General features: G+C 35.6%; 2 protein-coding genes and 2 pseudogenes across 4 annotated transcripts in view; 3 read left to right on the forward strand and 1 right to left on the reverse strand.

Annotated features, from left to right (window-relative positions):
- LOC127453816 (uncharacterized) overlaps positions 1 to 3,710 on the reverse strand; it is a 56,136-nt pseudogene extending 52,426 nt beyond the window's left edge.
- Positions 1 to 18,366, forward strand: part of LOC127453815 (uncharacterized) — a 36,501-nt pseudogene extending 18,135 nt beyond the window's left edge.
- Positions 1 to 19,388, forward strand: part of LOC127453818 (farnesyl pyrophosphate synthase-like) — a 38,094-nt gene that overhangs the window by 11,771 nt on the left and 6,935 nt on the right. The window lies entirely within an intron of this gene.
- Positions 55 to 17,968, forward strand: LOC127453814 (uncharacterized). Its single transcript, XM_051720501.1, has 3 exons — positions 55 to 108; positions 4,926 to 5,022; positions 15,360 to 17,968. Exon 3 carries the CDS (start codon positions 15,373 to 15,375, stop codon positions 17,452 to 17,454), a length of 2,082 nt encoding a protein of 693 aa, XP_051576461.1. The 5' UTR covers positions 55 to 108; positions 4,926 to 5,022; positions 15,360 to 15,372; the 3' UTR covers positions 17,455 to 17,968.

Below are 19,388 nucleotides of genomic sequence, written 5' to 3' on the forward strand. Positions count from 1 at the left end.
CGCCACCCCCCCCCCCCCCCCAACCCCATGAACCATATAAAATCTGTCATCCATTCCACAATAAACCTGTATATGTGACTTGAGAGAAAAGGCTAACTTTTGAACAGGGTAAGGCAATTATTTTTGTATTAATGCTGTTGAATAAAATAAGAGCGGATAGGAGTTAAACATGCCGTTTTATTTAACTTTTTGTGTAAATTGTTTTTATTTAATCTATTAGTAGTAGTAGTCGTAGTAGCCTTTTTGACTAAAATTGATACCTATCCAGATATGAGTATATTCATATTAATCCGGATATATCTATTTAGTCCAGGGATTAAATAAGAATCAGTTTTGTTGCTGTTGTTTTCTTAATACGGGGGATACACTTGGTTTTACTCGCATTTGCGAGTGAAAATTACTGCTTGCGAATGCAGAAAAGTATTTGGGCGCATGGCGCAAGTAACAGCTGATCTAACGCCCAAAGTTTGAACTTATTATTGCAGCCTACCAGCAGAATTCAAACTCACTAATGTATCTTCCCTCATATACCAAATACTTTTAAAAGAGGCGCGTTTGTTATTTTTGCATTAAAAGTGCCTTTATTTCACTCTCACGTGGCTGCGAGCGCTGACTTCTCCCTCCCTCTCTTTCTTTCATGCTCACGCAGAGACAGAGGGAGAGATATACCACGTGAAGATGGTTAAAGCGGAGTTTCTTGCTTGTTTTTATTTGTCAAAATGACGGACAGCGTCTTGAATACTGATGGAGTCAAATTAAAATGTGCGAGTCCATAATATGCGCGATAACAGTAAACAGTGTGTCAGCGTCCTCGTCTAACTCAACGTGATAAGCAAAATCTCAGACATAAAAAAGACATTTAAAAAATCATGAAATGTCACTACCAATAACAACCTCTTTGCACAAATGCGTGAGGATGAGGTGCACCAAATTTACAGTATTCTGCTTCTAACGGCTGTCGTGTGGACAACGGGTTTCATTTTCTTGGATTTTCAATGGTCATGAAAATTCGATGACATCATAACCACGCACTGTAAGACTGTAAAAACCTCTTAAAACATCATACCTTTTTGATGCTTTAGAACGAGACCAACAAGCAGCTGCATGGCTCTGTGTCAGTGTGTAATAGAAATGTCAACCGCGAGAAATGTATCAAGTATCATGTCTATCGCGGTTATGCAAAATCCGTGGCAATGCACATTCCCAAATCATTATATTATAATCATAATTATGCATTTCTCACGGCCATCGATGATAGTGCTCTCTGGCGCGCGCACACGAGCAAATACAGCGTTTCATGGGGGTGATATTACTGTATGTGTAGACTTGTATATGGGCTCTACAGAGGTGGTGCAAAATGCCACACAGAGTAGAGCGTTTTCACCCAGCTCAGAACTAGAACATGGTAAGACCTGTGACTTGTGACTTCTATTGTGCTTTTAGGTTTTGGCAAGGACAGTGTCATATATTCTTAATGCAAATATTATTAGTTAATAATTTAAAATCAATTTAAGATTTTCTAAATAACTTCTTTATGTCTTTAATTAATTCTGAAATTTGTACAGCATATCTTAAAAGTCTCCTTTTAAAAGAGACCATTTTATTTTGAGTATGTCTCATCAAGTTTGTGCTCAAAAAATGAGCCACCAGTTAAAGTAGTTCACCTAAAAATGGAAAATGTACTTTTACTCACTCATTTACTCACCCATATGTTGTTCAAAACCCATATGCTGGGTTTTTTCTTGAAACATAAAAATAGATTTTGTTTTGTGTTTTGTGTGCCTCTTTGTGTTGGTACAACAAGGCAACGTTCCTTTGCCGACCGCAGGCTTCTAGTGGGCGCGTAGTCCTGCATAAATGATTTTAGGTATGCTGGAGCAGACCCAGTGACTGTTCTGTATGCCAGCATCAGAGCCTTGAATTTGATACGTGCATCAACCGGCAGCCAGTGGAGAGAGATGAGGAGTGGTGTAACATGCGCTCTCTTTGGTTCATTAAAGACCAGACATGCTGCTGCATTCTGGATCATTTGCAGGGGTCTAATTGCACATGCAGGGAGGCCTGCAATGAAAGCGTTACAGTATGTTCAGTATGTAGATATTTTAAACAGCTCTATTCCATAGAATAACAGTTTATAGTGAGCAGGAGCTGTTGAGCTTCAAAAAGGACAAATACTTTTGACATCTTGAGGACAGTAAATAATTTTGTGTATTTTGTTTTTGCTAGCCAGCTGACACAGTCGTGTCATTTTATAGATACATCAGTGATGAAAAGAAATTCAAATTATATTCATCTTTTCTTTGATACAGCACAAAAAAGAAAGAAAAGATGACTGAAACAATGCTAGCAATGCAGTCACAGTGTTTGTCTTGTACTGTGTAAATTTACATATTTTAAATTTACCCCTTGTGAATCAAAAATATAAGTCTTAAATATAAAAATTAAATATAAATATTATATCTAAAACTTGAACTAAACATTCAGAGAATATGCTAATTAATAACACTCCTGGGCTGTCTTGACTGATGACCTTCAAGCAGTGCAACAGGGCAGCAGAGAGCAGCTGCTGATTAGGCTTGTTTGAGCAAGTTCTCTGCAGAACCGATCACCGTTGATCACGGTTGTGTCTAGAAGGTAACCCCTCAGTTACCTAAAGTATCGCGAGAGCCGCAATGATTGTTCACAATAGGCACAATAGGAGGAGTTTTTCAAGGCTAATATTTCACATTTTTTAATATTAAGGTTTGTACCATTTGAAGCATTTGAAAATATTTGAATAGTTTTTATTGCCTGATGAATCTGGCTAGAGTTTTTTTTAAAAACAAGACTGTGTCATCCGCTAGTTGACTAATCAGAATACTTCTACCAGCAATATGAATTCCTTCTAACTTACTATCCTTAATAACATGACAAAAGGCATGAGCTACAATAAGAAAGAAATATACGGAGACTGGGCAGCCTTGCTGAAAAAAAAAAAAAGGATGCTCAATAGTGTCAAAGGCCTTGAAAAAGTCTAAAAATAATAATAATTTTACTATCATCCACAATAAGATCTGAGTAATCTATAAGGTCGAAGACAAATCTAATAATATTAAAAATATGATGGTTTTTCATAAAGCCTGACTGATTCTCATCAATAATGGAATTCAAAACCAACTTGAATCACCTTGAGAAAATAAGGGCAAACAATTTATAGTCATTATTAAGAAGGCTGACAGGTCTCCAATTGTCTAGGAAAAGAGTATCCTTTTTAGGTTTAGGTATTAAACAAATGACACCTTGCTTCATACTAGCTGTGAGCTCAGAACAATTTAGGCTCTCTGAATACACTTTTAAAAGGAAAGGGGAAAGGAGTTCAGAAAAAAAAGATTATAAAATTCAGCTGTTATCCCATCATTACCAGGTGATTTATTATTTTTTAAGAGAGAAATTGCTTCCTTAACTTCATCAACAGTAATAGGAGAGTCACACATGTTTTTTTTATCGTGATTAATAGAATTACCAAGGTGCTTACAGAAAGTATCCAAATCAGCTACATTAAAATTTGATTTATACAAATTTTTCTCAAGTTTAAAAAAATAGTCAGACATCTGTTCTCCATATTTTAGCCACCTTTGCCTTGGCCAAATGAAAGCACCTTCTGCTCCTAATTTATACAAATCATCTAACTTAATTTGCAGGTCAACTAAATACGCTCTCTGTCCATCTGACAGATTCTCAGGTAAGGTATTGGTAATAGATGAAATTTCACTTACAACTTTCATCTCTTGAAGAACCTCCGTCATGTCTTTCCTGTCAGACTATACTGACTATTAAGCACATTTTATTGGATTGCGCTGTTTTTAATACTATTAGACAAAGGTTTTACTCAGAAACAAGCTTATCAGACATTTTTAAAAATGTGTCAGCTAAAAATATCTTAGAGTTTCTGTCTAACATAAAACTAAAATTTCTTATTTAATTTTTATGTTTTTTGAAACTTAATCTGTTCTCGTTGTGTGGATAGCCTTGTTGCTGACATGGCGCTAAAAATAAACAAATAAATAACACTTTTTTTGATTTAGTCAAATTAGAACTGAATTTTCTTAAGTAGTTCCCAATTTCAAATTTTAACAATTCCCAACTGCAGCTGAATGAATTTTCATATTTAGCTTTATTCCAGTAAAAATGAATGTCTTTTCAGCTCTAACTTAACCTCATTATACTTAAAGAACTATTCATTTTCCAGTAAGAAGTGCCCCTGTTGTATCTAGCTTCAGGAGAGTGTAAAATTGTAATACAAACAGACTTGTGATCTGTTAACGGAGTTGTTGGATATCAACGCAAATATTATCTTTGTCAAGATTTTTTGAGACTAACCAAAAATCAATTCTCGAAAGCCTAGATGAGTCTCTGTTGCTCCATGTGTCTGAGTGTGGTCCGACTTGCTCTGATGTCATGATGACGTATGCCAAAAAACTCTCGCAAGGCAGCCGTGCCAGGCGGCACAGTCGAGCGCAGTTGCTCTTCCCCGACTGCGCCGAGTCAAGGCACGATTGGAAACGACTTGCAGACGACACAGCTTAATGCTGATTGGCTTAAACAACTGTGATGCTTTGTTCTTTTTTTTTTTTTAATGTTTGATCCTTTTAACTGTCATATCATCTTTTTATGTGTGAATATTCCAACCACTCTGACAGTGCAATCTCTGTAAGGGATATGTGATTGTTATCATATTTCTGAAATATCTAAAATACATGTCTTTATTAAATAAAAAATGGATGAATATACACTTCTATGGTAGAAATTAAATAAAATTTACATTGAGTGTCTTTTTCGTCTTTATACTTATTTTCAGTATAATGCAACAGAATATAAATTATATCCACTTTATCAGCAAAAGCACATGAACGTGAATCCCACGATATCTGCCTTTGATCTTGCAGGTGTCTGATCCACTACCAGATTTGAGAGCTGTCCAACTTTACAGCACTTATTTCAATCTCCCCTGACTGCAGCCGTCTACTCTCCTCTACTTTCAAGGTGAGGCATTTGGCATCTCGAACAAGCCTATATTGTGTGTTTTTTTTTTTTTTGTTTGTTTGTTTTTTTTAAATTTATTTATTTATTTTTTATTTAGAGTCCTACAGAAACCTTACGCCACTAAAGGCCCAGGCATACTTCACTTTGCGCGTTCCGTTCCGTCTCACGCACAGTTGTGTGCGCACAGCTTTGAAAGTATACCTCACGCGGATGAGCGCGAATGGACGCGTTCGACACATGCGCAGTACAATTGGTTTGTTATACGCTACCAGACGTTAGTGGGCAGCACAGAGTCATGTCATTTTCAGGACATCCATTCTGAAGGATAAAGAAGAAGAAAAACTGAGGATCCGTCATTAGAGGAAGCAAGAACAACAACAACAAAACGATATGTTCTTCGACAGTTTTTTTATTTGTATTAATCAATGATAGAACAAATGTAAGAACAATACAACATAACATCAAGAAATATAAAAAAGAACATAGATGATAGCCAGGGGAAAGAAAATTCAATTATAATCCAAATAAAGTGATATATAAATAATAATAATAAAAAAAAAAATAATAATAAAACAGATAACAGAAAACCAAGTAAGCAAATGGATAAATAAATAAATAAACAAATACATAAATATAAAGTAATAATTTTACAGGGGAATCCTGAAAAAGGCACAAGTTAGCGTTTTCCTCGCCTTAGTATTTTCCGATACTGAGAGCGTTTCAAAATATTGTTGCAACTCTCTAATAAACACCTTAAAATGCGGCTTATTATTGGAGAATTTACATTTGTGGATATGGTATTTGGCTAGGAGAAGTAAAAGATTTATATGATCAAACTCTTTCTCAGTATTTTTATATGTATCCACAAAACCAACAAAACATCTTTCCAAAACAAAGAAAATTGAGAGTACACAAAATCAATTACAGACTTGCAAAAACTATTCCAAAATACTTTAGTATAATTACAGTACCAAAATAAATGTACAATCGTTTCATCTTGTATATTACAAAAGTTGCATATTGTGTCAATATCGGGTTTGAATATTTTTAGGTAACTATTCACCGGGTAGAATCTGTAGGCAATAACATATGGTTTGGAAACAGCTTCTTTCTGAAAAAGAGCACAAATCAGTTTGTTACTTGAACGTGAAACGAGACAAGCTTTACCCACTGTTGTTTGGAGTGGATCACAAAGAGGTGGTAGGGTACATAGAGTTCTATCAAGACCTTTAAACAGTGTAATGACTCCTGAAGGAACAGCATCAAAGACAATTGCAAATTCTTTGGGTGAAACAGGAAAGTTAAACTTCTGTAAAAACTCATAATATGACAGAAGAAGACCACTTTCATCAAAAAGATCACGTACTAAAATTATTTTGTAATTATACCAGCTCTGAAAAAATAGAGACTTGTTTTTATAGAGTATATTACGATTGTTCCATATAAAAAAAGAATGTGGAGAGAAATTGTGCTTATAAATAAGAGACCAAGCAAGAAGCATTTGCTTGTGGAAGGCCGAGAGTTTGACAGGTAATTTTTCAATATTATAATTACATAGAGAAAGAAAATTTAAGCCACCCAGCTGTGAAAAAACATAATTAGGGATATAATTCCAAATCAATGAGGGACATTTTAAGAAGTGTTTCATCCAATTGACTTTAAAAGTGTAATTTAGAGTATTGAAATCTAGAAAATTTAGTCCTCCGTTTTCATACGTGTTCATCACAACTGTTTTCTTAATATAATGGGTACGATTCCTCCAAACAAAGTCAAACAACAAATTATCTATCATTTTACAAATTGTATTTTCCAAATGTAAAGCCAAAGCTGCATACATCAATTTAGATAAACCTTCAGCTTTAGTAAGTAATACCCTTCCTTTTAAAGAAATACTTCTTTGAAGCCACTGGTTGAGTTTTTTACGGGTTTTTCTATAATTGGAATAAAATTATTATTACAGCATGTAGACTCATTTTTGGTTATAACAATTCCTAAATAAACTACTTTTTCCTTAACCGGAATATTACAAATTGAGGAAACGGTACAATCCATAGTAGACAATAGTTCACATTTAGAAATATTCAGGTGTAAACCAGATGCTTTGGAAAACTTATCTATTATTCCTAAAGCTACTGCAACTTGATCACTATTTTTTAAGAAGAGAGTAGTGTCATCCGCCAACTGACTGATGATCACTTCCCTCCCAGCAATAGAGATACCTGTAAGATTACTTTGCTTAATATGGTCTGCTAACAGCTGCGCAGCCAATAAAAATAAATAAGGAGAAATGGGACAACCTTGACGTATACCCCTTTTAATATCAAATCTAGATGAAGTCCCATGCTTCAGTTTAATTGAGCTGTTAGCATTACAATATAAAGTTCTAATTACATTACAAAAAAAAAGGACCAAAACCAAACCTTTTAAGACTAAGGAAAATAAAATTGTGTTCAAGAGTATCAAATGCTTTGTAGAAATCCAGAAATAAAATATAACTTTGATCAGAAATCAGATGGGAATAATCAAGAATATCCAAAACTAGTCTAATATTATTGGCAATATGTCTATTCTTCATGAATCCTGATTGTGTTTGGTCAATAATTGAGTCTAGACAGTTTTAATTCTCTCTGCAAAAATCGCAGCAAGTATCTTATAATCATTATTTAATAGACATATTGGACGCCAATTATCAATAAATAACAGATCTTTCTTTGACTTTGGAACAAGTGTGATAAGACCTTGATTCATACTAGATGGCAGCTGACCATTGGACATACTCTCATTGAATACATGCAGTAAGAAAGGCGCCATCTCCTGGGCGAAAGATTTATAAAACTCTGCTATTAACCCATCTGTTCCAGGGGATTTATTATTTTTTAAATAGTTAATGGAATCCAGTATTTCTTGAATAGTTATGGATTTGCACAAAAAAACTTATCTTCTGATATAATATTCTTAGAATCTTTTAAAAAAGAAAAAAAAGAGGATGTTAATTGTTCTGAGTAATTTGAAGTGTATAACTTACTGTAAAATATAGAGCAAAATTTGGAAATTAACTTAGAGTCAGAGGTAATCGTACCATTAATATCAAGTTGATGTATAGTATTGTGATTTGCACGCTGTTTTTCCAGTCGGAAGAAATACGCGGAATTTTGCTCGCCCTCCTCAAGCCATTTCTTCTTAGAGCGAACGAATGCTCTCAGCTTTCCTTCTGTAAATCTCGTCTAATTTGTTCTGTGATTCTGTTAAATTTAGCTGATCTTCTTCTGTAAAATTATCTATGCCCTTCTCTATAATGGAGGAAATATGCGCTATAATATTATCTTCCTCTACCCTCCTAGCCCGTACACACATACTACGAAAGATCTCAGGAATTTTGCAGATTCGTATTTGAATAACTCCCAGTTTTTACAAAAAGATTGTTCTACAGTTGCTTTCTTCAGAAAATATTCAATTAAACGGTTAATTTCTGTTTTAACATGTTCGTTTTTTAGATATGAGCTATTAAGCTTCCAATAAGATGTTCTGGCTATTTCTCTCTCAAGTGCACATATATTAATTCGTATTAAAATTGCTTTATGATCTGTCAACGGGGTGGGATGAGTAGAAACAGAAATGTCCTCTTGGTTTAAATCCTTTGATACTAACCAGTAATCAATGCATGAATAGTTACTAAGATTCTTGGTAGACCAAGTAAATCCCAGATCATCGGGAAGTTTTTTCCTCCAAGTATCTTCTAGTCCATATCTATCTATTAATGATTTTATCTTTGTAGTTGCCGAGAAATCTCTACCAGAGGGCCAGCGATCAATTTGATTATTAAGAGTAATATTAAAATCTCCTACAATTAAAATATGTGCACTAGGAAATTTAGTCAACCGGTGTTTAATTTTATGCTCTATCAAATCAAGCAGCCGGGCATTCTGTGCATTGGAGTTGTACCCATAAATATTGATAATCAAAAACGTCATGTTAATAATAGATATCACATGAATGAGAAAGTGGCCATTACTATCACCTTCTGAGTGCAAGATATTGCCATTAAAATGGTTTAACAAGGTAATAACACCAGCAGAACGCTCAGAACAATTGGAAAACCAAATATCATTCCCCCATTGGGATCTCCAAAACTTAGAGTCTTCAGGTACAGAGTGCGATTCCTGAAAAAAGCAAAAAGCAGTTTTTAAAGACAATATAGATAAAGACATATACAGTCAACTTGAAAAAAACAACAAAAAAAAAGAACCAAATGTCACTTATGCAAAAATGTATCCATTAAAGGACCGAATGCAGCACCATATCGTTAGTAAAGGCAAGTAGAGTCAAAAAGAAAAAGAAAAAAAAACCTGAGCAAAGGAGTCTTTCTAGCTGTAGCCTATGCATGACATGAAGAAACCAAATAGACCACAAATGGTCTAGAATTTAAGTCATTTCATTTCCGTCAGCTTTAACATCCCGCTGATCATCCTCAATCTGTTGGAGACGAAGCTCAACGCCCCCGATGAAGGCCTGCGCCCCGACGAAGAATGCTGATTTTCCCTCACTACGTGCCTTTTGAATTGTAGGCCAAAACTTAGCTCTAATTTCCTTAACAGCTGGGAGATCTTCAGCAAACCTTAGGCCCTTTTCACGTCGGAACGTGTTGTTCTTCGCTGCAGCCCAAATAGCATCCCGGTGTGTTCTCGACAGAAAGCGAAGTATGATCCCTCTTGGTCTCACGACCCCTGGCTTCCTCTTTCCCAGATGGTATACGATGTCAATCACCTCCGTCAGCTTGCTCTGTTCTTGAGGCAGAATGGTTTGGCAGATCTTGATGGTCTCCGTTTTAATATCTTCTACTGACTCTGGTAACCTGTGTAATTTCAAGTTCCACCTTCTTGTGTAATTTTCCAGCTCTGTTACTCTGTCTTTAAGCTGAGCAACCACCTCCTCTTCTTTCTTCAAACATTTCTCAACTTTCTCAATCCGTTTCTTCGCATCATTTATTTCTTTGCATACAAAATCAATTGTCAGCTTTAAGCCCTCTATTTTCATAGAGTTTTCACCTACCATATTTTCTATGGCATCTGATCTCGTGTTGATCAGTTTCGAGAGAGTATCAACAATGTCCGAATTGGATGGGGAAACTCCACATTCATCTTTAAGGAGAGTTTTTTGGATGCAGGAGGCTTGCATGGTGTCGCTGGATATGAGGGAAATTCCTCTTCTGAAAGCATCAGAGACAACTGACCAACCGGGTTAGCATAGTCATGACAGCTAGATATGAGGGGGTTCGTCAAACCTGTTGCAACGGCCTGTTTAGCAGCCTTCATCGTCCTCTTTTTTCCCGTGTAGACATATGGATGATAAAATATGGCTTACAGATCACATTCAGACTCTGCTAAGAATTTAACTACAGTCTTATCCTCAATATTAATATTTCAGTGCAAGCGCTCAGTAAAACATGTGCGGTCAGGTCGCCATCTTGGAAAACCTTCCATGTTCTTTGACTACTGCTTGACAGTACAGCCCAACTGTGCGTATTGCCACTAGGGCTGCCCCCGACCAAAGATTTTCCTAGTTGACTAGTAGTCATTAGTTTAAACCATTAGTTGACTAGTTGTCGCATGTTTATGATATTAATTGAAATACTTAAATATATCTATTTTTGGGGGGCATCAGAAAATGGTTTGAGTTCCAGGGCTGAGAAAGAATGTTATAAGTAAAATTGCTAACACTGATCTATATTAAAGAGAAATACTAAACCGTAATAATGAGCCTTTAAAATATACATTTTACAAGCGCACAGATGAAGCGAGCTGCAGTGACACCGGCAAAAGTGGTAATGATTCTGAATGTATGGGAAAAACCAGTAAGGAGACTGTCTGAACATTTTATTAATTGAAATGCACATTAGGGTTGTGCCGACAGACGATGATCTCGGGAATCGACGATGGTCAGAGTAATCATCAATAGCTGATGCCTTTGACCATGTCAAGACGATATTTGGCTCATTTTCCCATTAATGTATTAAATTATTATTATTATTAGGCTATTATTATTATCAAATTAATATTACAAATAATTTGCCCATAGACACACAGACACATGCTTAAAGAAACACACTTTATTATATTTTTAAGAACGGATGACAGAAAAGATGTCTATGTGCATGTATGACACGCTGTTTGTACGGAGGCGTGCAGTCTCGTGGAACGTGCATTTAAAAGGTTCTCACTCTTTCTTTGTTTTTGTCTTTTGATTTTTGTTGTTGTTGCAAGAACAGTATCATCTATGAGTGCTGTAAATGACTTCAGACATCTCAGCTCAGGAGGTGCTTTGAGTTCAGTTCGCTTTATTTCCACAGAACAATTCATTGTGAACACAACTCTGCACCCAAAACACATTCACCTCGAACCATGATTTATATTTCAATGATTATATCATCATTATAATTATTATTTTTACATTTATAATTGTTTATATGTCTTCTTTTGTGTAAGTAATCTTCCGCCTGCATGTTTAGACGGATACCTGCCTGACGGTAAATGGAAAGGTGGTTACTTTATATATATATATATATATATATATATATATATATATATATATATATATATATATATATTATTATTATTATTATTATTATTATTATTATTATTATTATTTTTTATCACTTTTAATATTATTTTAATTGCTTTTCGTTTTGTTTGGAGTGCAGTTTGAATTTAGACTTTTTTATTTATTTATTTATTTATTTATTTATTTTAAGTTTTTTGTTTTTTTAAATAATTTAATTTTCAATGCAAAATCACTAAAGCAAAAATATTCACCGATCCCTCAGCCAGGGGGTTGCTGATGTAATTGGATATTGATATAAATATCGTGAAGGAGGGAACAAAAATGTATTCACATGATGTATTTTCCCAGACAACGAAATACCCGACCGGTAGAGAATGCACAGATGAAATAGGTTCTTTGCCCGAGAGATGTTGTCCTTCACTGTTGTAAAGCCATCTTTCAAAAAGTTGAACAACACACATTTTAATTGCACTTTTTTTTTTTTTTTTTCACAATTTTTTGTTACAATACAAAATAAAGTTCAAAGTTTGAAATCAAGGTGTCTTGCTTTATGGTGTAGGCCTAACCCTGCTTAACAAAATTACTCCATAGTACCACCTAGCGTCCAACCAGCGGTAATACTGGTGTTCGTCGGTTTCCTGTGGAGTTTTTTTTTTTTTTTTTTCTGCGACCAACTGACCAATCAAATCTTGGTCGACCAAGACTCTTCTCATCCACTAATGTTTGGTGACTAATGGGGGCAGCCCTAATTGCCAACTAGTGGACTCTTCCATCTCAACAGTCAACCTTGCACAGCCGCGTTTGTCCGTGCAGACAGAAAAATCCGGCTGCACGCGGACACTGTGCGCAGACGTCCGCAGACACTCCTGATGATGAAAATTACATCACGTGGACTGTGCGTGCAATGCAGACAGAGCAATTATTCTTTGGGCTTAAATCTAACCTTAAACCTTACCTTAGCGAATGAGACTCTGGACACAGAGTGTTCTAGACACAGCGGGTGATCACCGGCAGGTGCATGCTGGTTAGAAATCTGCTGTGATGTCATGCCGATGAATGTCAAAAAATACCCCGTGTGTGTGTAAGAAAGTTTTTTGTCAGTATATTTGTTATTTATTACTAGTTGTATTTAACTAAGAAAATTACAATGTATGTATTGTTGGACCGGGAGAGCATTTTATTTTGTGATTACCCTGACTTAGATCAGAGACTTTGCTTAGAAACACAATTCATTTTTTGATGAAAGGGGCGGGTGCAACGGTGAGACAGGGAGCGGAGGAATCCTGTTAAACTGTCGCGGATGGATCGGTAGAATAGTGTGTATCTTGTGGTAAGTGTCCACTGGCTCGTGGGGAAGGTTTTTTTTTTTTCTACTAAATCCATTGAGAATCCACCCCGCAAGCCGGGCACTCATCTCCCTTTGGAATTAATAGAATACGACCGCTTTATTAATTTACATATCCTCTAAATGTTTAGCTCAAGATTTACATTTAGATGTAACATTTATATTCAATTTTTATATTTAAAATTGATATTTTGGATTTAGATTTAATATTTGGATTTATATTTAAGATTTACATTGAGGATTTTGATTTAACATTTATATATAACATTTAGATTTAAAATTTATATTTGAGTTTTACATTTAGATTTACATTTCATTTTAAAATGTACATTTAACATTTAGATTTATATTGAAGATTTAGATTTACATTTAGATTTGATATTTATTTATAAGTATATGTTACACAATAAATGGATGAAAATTTGAGAGAAAAAATTAAACGCTTATTTCGTAAACCTGGACAAATTGAGCAGATTTCGTTGTGAAATCGGACAAAATTTAAACAGTTTTTGTAACACATTTTATTTTACAAACGGCACCCCATACTGTAGGGCCAATGAAAATATATGCACAATAGCACATTATGAATTTTTCACACTGCGCTTAACCTCAGGTTAACATCTTTTAAAACCCCGCTTTTAACCCTGGGTAAAGTAACATTTCACACTTGTAATTCTGAAAGAGGCTTTGCACCGCTTTTTATGAAACCTTATGAAACTACAACTGAGTTAGCACTGCATTTGCGGGTTAACCCCACATTGTGGTGCTAAAGGTGTAGCAACACATAACCAATCATATAATGCCTCAGTATTTCTCTAATTTAATATGCATGCGCTTTGTACAGGCGTTGAAACATTCCTCAACTTTCATGTGCTGTTTTCTGACTCATTAGATGATATTAAATTACAACTGCACTACTACTGTAATGTAAACCTGAAATGTCCGCATGCATAAGTAAAATATTATAATGTTAAATAAATGTCAATGGACAACAAAACGTTGTCATCAGTCAATCACATAACATTTGTATTATTCCTTTTACGTCTGATAGTACCTGTACATAACTAGACAATATTATTATATTTTATGGTCTAAGAAAGAAAGGTAGTGGCAAGTATAGGCAAGAGTCAACAAAATGTTTTTGATCATTGAAAACAATGTTTGTTTTTTAGACTTAATTGGAATTTCAGGTTTAGTTCACTGTACTTAAGCTTATGAAGGAGGAAGAACCTACTTCTGCATAAGCATGCAAGTGATTGGCAGCTGCCAGCGATAAGCTCCTCCCACTTCTGGTTATTTTGGCAGGTACTTCCGGTTGCAATCAACAGGTACTTCCTGCTGCCAGATGCCAGTTTTTCTCTGAACCCTTACTGCATGAATACCCAGGATTAATTATTAACACAGGGAAATGTATGAACAGTGTGAAACATTAAACAAGGTAACCCAGCCCTTGTCAGTGTTAAATTTAACACTGGTGCCTACACCACCAAAACATCACCTTGGTCCGTAAGTGTTAAATGTCACTCTGGTGCCATATTCAACTCGCATCAGAGGATTTCAATACTTTAGCCAATGCTAAATTTTAAAATGACATGAATGAATATTCTGTTATCATTAACTCATAAATCATTAATTTTTTTTAGTTTGTTGTGGGACACAAAAGGAGTTTTCAGGATGTCAGAGACTTCCGAAGTCATATAGGCTAGGAATAGAGTGAAGTTTAAGTCTTTATTCAATGATCATCGTTCCCATCCACCATAACACTCAAATTCCACATTCATTTAAAAATTGCCACCTCTAGAAGTGCTACGACAGGTTTGACGTCACTGAAGTCAAATGCTATTGGCACTTGCGTATCTGTGACTGCAACATGCTAAAGTTTGTATGTATCATTTTGAATGGCTGCCTTCACAGTGTTACTTGTTTTATATTGTTAAGAAGTGGTAAGGTTTAATGATAGGGGTGGGGTAAATTGCTCAAAAAATCTAATAGTGTAATGCTACTAAAATTGTTGAGATTGTAAATTTATTTGCCTTTTATGTATTTTATTTCATTGATATCTGTCTTTAATATGTAACTAAACATATATATTTACAAGTATACAGTTTGTTAAGCCACCTCAAACAGATGGACTGTTTCTAACGAAAAGATTGTTTTGTCAAAAAAAAAAACCAAAGACATTGATGGCAAGCAAACAAGCCATTTCCATCTACACGCTGAATGGTGAATTTGTTTTGAAATTGAAATGCGTAAATCTTAAATATAGGTAAAAGTATTATAAAAGGTGAAAAAATACATTTTTGTTTTATAAAAAACTGCTCTGATGAATGCAGCCACTTGTGAAATAAACAAACACTTTAACTAATTACAAAGTGGGATTCTCCCACAGAACAGTTCATTTCAAAACAGCTATTTTTCTCTTTGTTTTGAGCAGGAACAGAGAAGCCATGGATTGTGCAATTTCAAAGATTACCCAAAGCCTTGCCTCTGCTGAGGAGATGAGAAATCAAACCAAACTTGTAATGCAGCCGTATGCCAACTGGGAAGAGTATTTGACTCCAGCACCACTGTCCATTGCCATCCTGGGAGAGCTTGTATTCATCTCTTCCACAACAGATTTCTCTATCAATAAAAACACCCCCAAAGATGGTTATAAATTCATCAAATACCCTGATTCCTTTCGAGCTTGCCTCATGCAAGTATGTAACACTGGTTGGCATGCATTTAACGAGGCCCATACGAGCATGGATCAGATTCGCCTGCATACTGCCACTGTTCCAGATTACATGAAGACAGCTGTGAAGATTTTATTCCAAGGTGATGACGAGGTTGTCCAAGCACATCTTCCTGATCAACTAGACAATATCCGAGTCATTGCAGATGAGTGTCTTGTGTTGTCTACTGCAACTGAAAAGCGATTCATGGATGTCATCAATATTATCCAAGAGCTGCTGGAAGCATGTGTGAACGCAGAGCACTTTTATGGGGAGGAGATGGAAGCGATCAAGAATAAATTAGAGGAGAACAAAATGAGGGAGCAATCAGCACAAGAAACCAAGAAAAGGACTGAGAAGGCAGTGAGTGCCATGGAGAATGAACTGCAGCATGCTCATCAGAGTTACCAGAAAGCTATGGATTCTCTACCTAATGGATGGGAAATGATTGGTATGGACTTGGTTGGTGGAATAACAGAAAGCATTACAGGCCTGATTAATGGAGTGACATCCATTATAACTCACCCAGTGAGAAAAGCATGTGGTGCAGCAACAACAATAAGTGATACTGTGAGCCAGATTAAAGGTCAGGAACATGTAGGAGATGTGGTTGATGAAATAAATGCATATAGTAAGTCTGCTGAAATTCTAACATGTTTGCAGAATATCCAGCAAATAATGAAAGTGAATAGTGAGGATGATGACATTGCCTGGACAAATCTATATGATCAAAAGAAGAAATCTACAAAAAGTGATTTCATGAAAAAACAGTTTGAAAGAATAAACAATGATTTAAAGAAAATCTCTAATTGCCTTGTAAAGTCACAAGCTCAGGAGCTTTGCAAGAATGGCATTAACATATGCAAGCAACTGGCAAAATATGCTCCAGATGGCAAATGTGACAAAGATAAAGAAATGGAGATAAAAGAGAAGGTCTTGGATCTGGTGAATTCAGCCCATGTTTTTGATACCAAAAGGAAAGACATTACAAAATCTCCGGCCATTTCTCCAAAACCTCCAATGATGTACAAAGAAGAAAACAGGCCGGAGAACATGAGACCTTCACAGAGAGCATCAGAGAATGCACGATTTTCCATTGAGCAGTCCAGAGCTCAGCTGAACAAGACGAGGGAGACCTATGATAAGTGTGTGGAGAACCTAGAGAAGAACCAGAAGGAACTAACAGACATCCTGGTCACTATGAGACAATGTGAACTCAAAGAGATTGACTTCAAAACCACCATACAGATGTTGGTCAAAGGTATGGATGCCATGGGAAGAGTGAAGGAGCAGTGGGAAAAAATGGTTCACTTTTTTCAGATGGTTTCCAGCATTGTGAAAGCTAGCTTGAGCAAAACTCTCAAAAACTTTGTGTCTACATCTGAGAAAACACAAGCCCTCTCCTACAATGCCAAGCTCTTTTCAAAAGATCTGCTCTACAACCAAGCCTTCCAAGCCTGTAACATTGCAAGTCTGGTCCACATGATCTCTGGAACATACACAGATGTGTCCACCAAATACTTGATGGATCGTGTCAGTTCACTGGGCAAACTAATGGTCATGGATAAAAGTAAGCCAGAATTTGAGCAGGAGCGTCAAATGTTACATATTTCCTGTGATGAGGCACAAAAAGGCATCTTGAGGCTTGTTCTGAAGAATAAAGAGGAGTTTGATAGGAAGAGCACTGCAAGACTAGAAAAGATTGATCGAGAGCTGCTTGCCATTCTGCCCCCTGCTCCTCCAAAGCAAACCAAAAGGATTCAAGAGGCTGCTAAAGCTGGATTCAGTGAGGAAGAACAAGAATCATACTACTGAGGGAATCCACAAAATGATTTTCCGTTTTACAGGCTTGCGAAGTACAAAATGATACTAAGCTTTGATTTAAGCTTTTCTTTCCAATAGCATGCACTGTAATAGTCTTGATAGCTCAGTTTAGAAGATCTTATTATTAGTTAAAAGCAGAAGTGTATAAAGTTTCCTGCCATTTTAATCAAGCAAACAAACAAAGAAGATCACTGAGACAAACAACTGAACAAGAAACATTAATCTTATTGGCTAACATGTTTGCACAGGAATAACAGAAGTTACAGAAAAATATGATAAGAGATTTGATCATATATGTATCCATTTTGTCAAGCACTTAATTTATAGTATATCACTGAAGAGTAAAGCTATCACTGCTATAGCTCAACTCTAAATTGAAAATTGTGGATTATATAGTCTTTTGCTTTTAATGACAAATAATATGCTTATCTACATGCAAATGTGTTTCTTTCTAATAGCATACCATGCATATTTGTTTATTTGGCCTGTTGATACTTTTGAAAGGTAAAAGAGACAGGAAATCATGTGGAGAGAATGAGACCAGAACACAACATGAGCTGGAATCAAACCAATGTCTCCCACTCAAGCTGATGTTTAGCATGTCCAGAGCACTGCATGTCTGATGATTGGTGATATTCAATAAATCTTAAGTATTTTTGTCTGCAGAATCTGTGGGTAAAATAAATAAAAGAATATGTAAAATGCTTGTAAAAGACCACTTCTGATTTTTGCTTGCTTCTCATTTCTTCTTACTAATTATGAGTACGACAAAACAAATACAGTTTGTCAGTGTGCGTTTCCCATGATTTGAACTAAGTTTAGGGTGTTAGGGCACAGATACAATACTTCAATATTCTCCACAGGAACACTTAGATACCCAGGAGGCATGGAACAAAGGCAAAAATGGAGACTTTTACTTAAATTTCAGAAATGAGTTATCCAAGAACTGCAAAAAGACAGGACACTTTCTACAAACAAAGTAAAGCAGAGCAAAAAAAAAAAAAAAAAAAACTAAACTAAACAAGGAGTTCAATAAAACCTAGGCTACACAAAAGTTAGCAAAAGTATAGCAGGCTACAAAGTCAGAAACTTATGGGGGTTATGGTATCTATTTCTGCCATAGACACATAGTAAGTGTAGTATGCCATTCCAAACACATTAGTAAATTAGTACAAAATAATAAAAAGTAGCTGAAGAAAATTCATGAGGAGTAAAATGTCTTCCTCTAGAGGTTAAAAACTGTTTTGTTCTTATCTGAACTTTCTTGTTCTTGCCCTCTAGAGGGAGACATTTACCCCTCAGGGTTCAACATTTCTGTTGTACTTGGGCACTTGACCTGTACAGCACCTGCAATATCACCATTTACAACAAATAATGTCACACCTTAAAAGAAATTATACATTGATGAATACATTGAAATATATTGAAATAAATGTTAGTTCACTAGTTTTATTTATTTATTTTTTTTTGACCTAATAACTTTGGGCAAAGACTACAAGCAGATTACTCATGTAAAGCCAACTAAAATCCCACCTCAGTGACAGAAGCAACTCACCATTCATTGAGAATATAAGGATTACTTATTGCTGGGCGTATATATCAGCAAATTATAATAAAAGTAAAATAATTGTGCAAAACAATGAAATATCCAAACTTCAGGTCAAGCTTCTCAGGGTATTTAAAAAAGTAACCATCACCCAACACTAACACACAAAGTACTAAAGGCTACAATGGATCTTCTCACACAATAACAACTAAATCTGCAAACACCAGCTGACGATGTCCTTTAATGATTGCACACAAATTTCACAGTACTTCATGGAAAAAGACCCACCATGTTTTTAACCTCCTTGTGAGACCACACATATAGATGATCTGGCACCAGTAACTAACTTAATCTTGGTTAACGCTGGAAGAAGCACTGT

Source organism: Myxocyprinus asiaticus, chromosome 16 (genome assembly GCF_019703515.2).
Source record: "Myxocyprinus asiaticus isolate MX2 ecotype Aquarium Trade chromosome 16, UBuf_Myxa_2, whole genome shotgun sequence".
NCBI lineage: Eukaryota > Metazoa > Chordata > Actinopteri > Cypriniformes > Catostomidae > Myxocyprinus > Myxocyprinus asiaticus.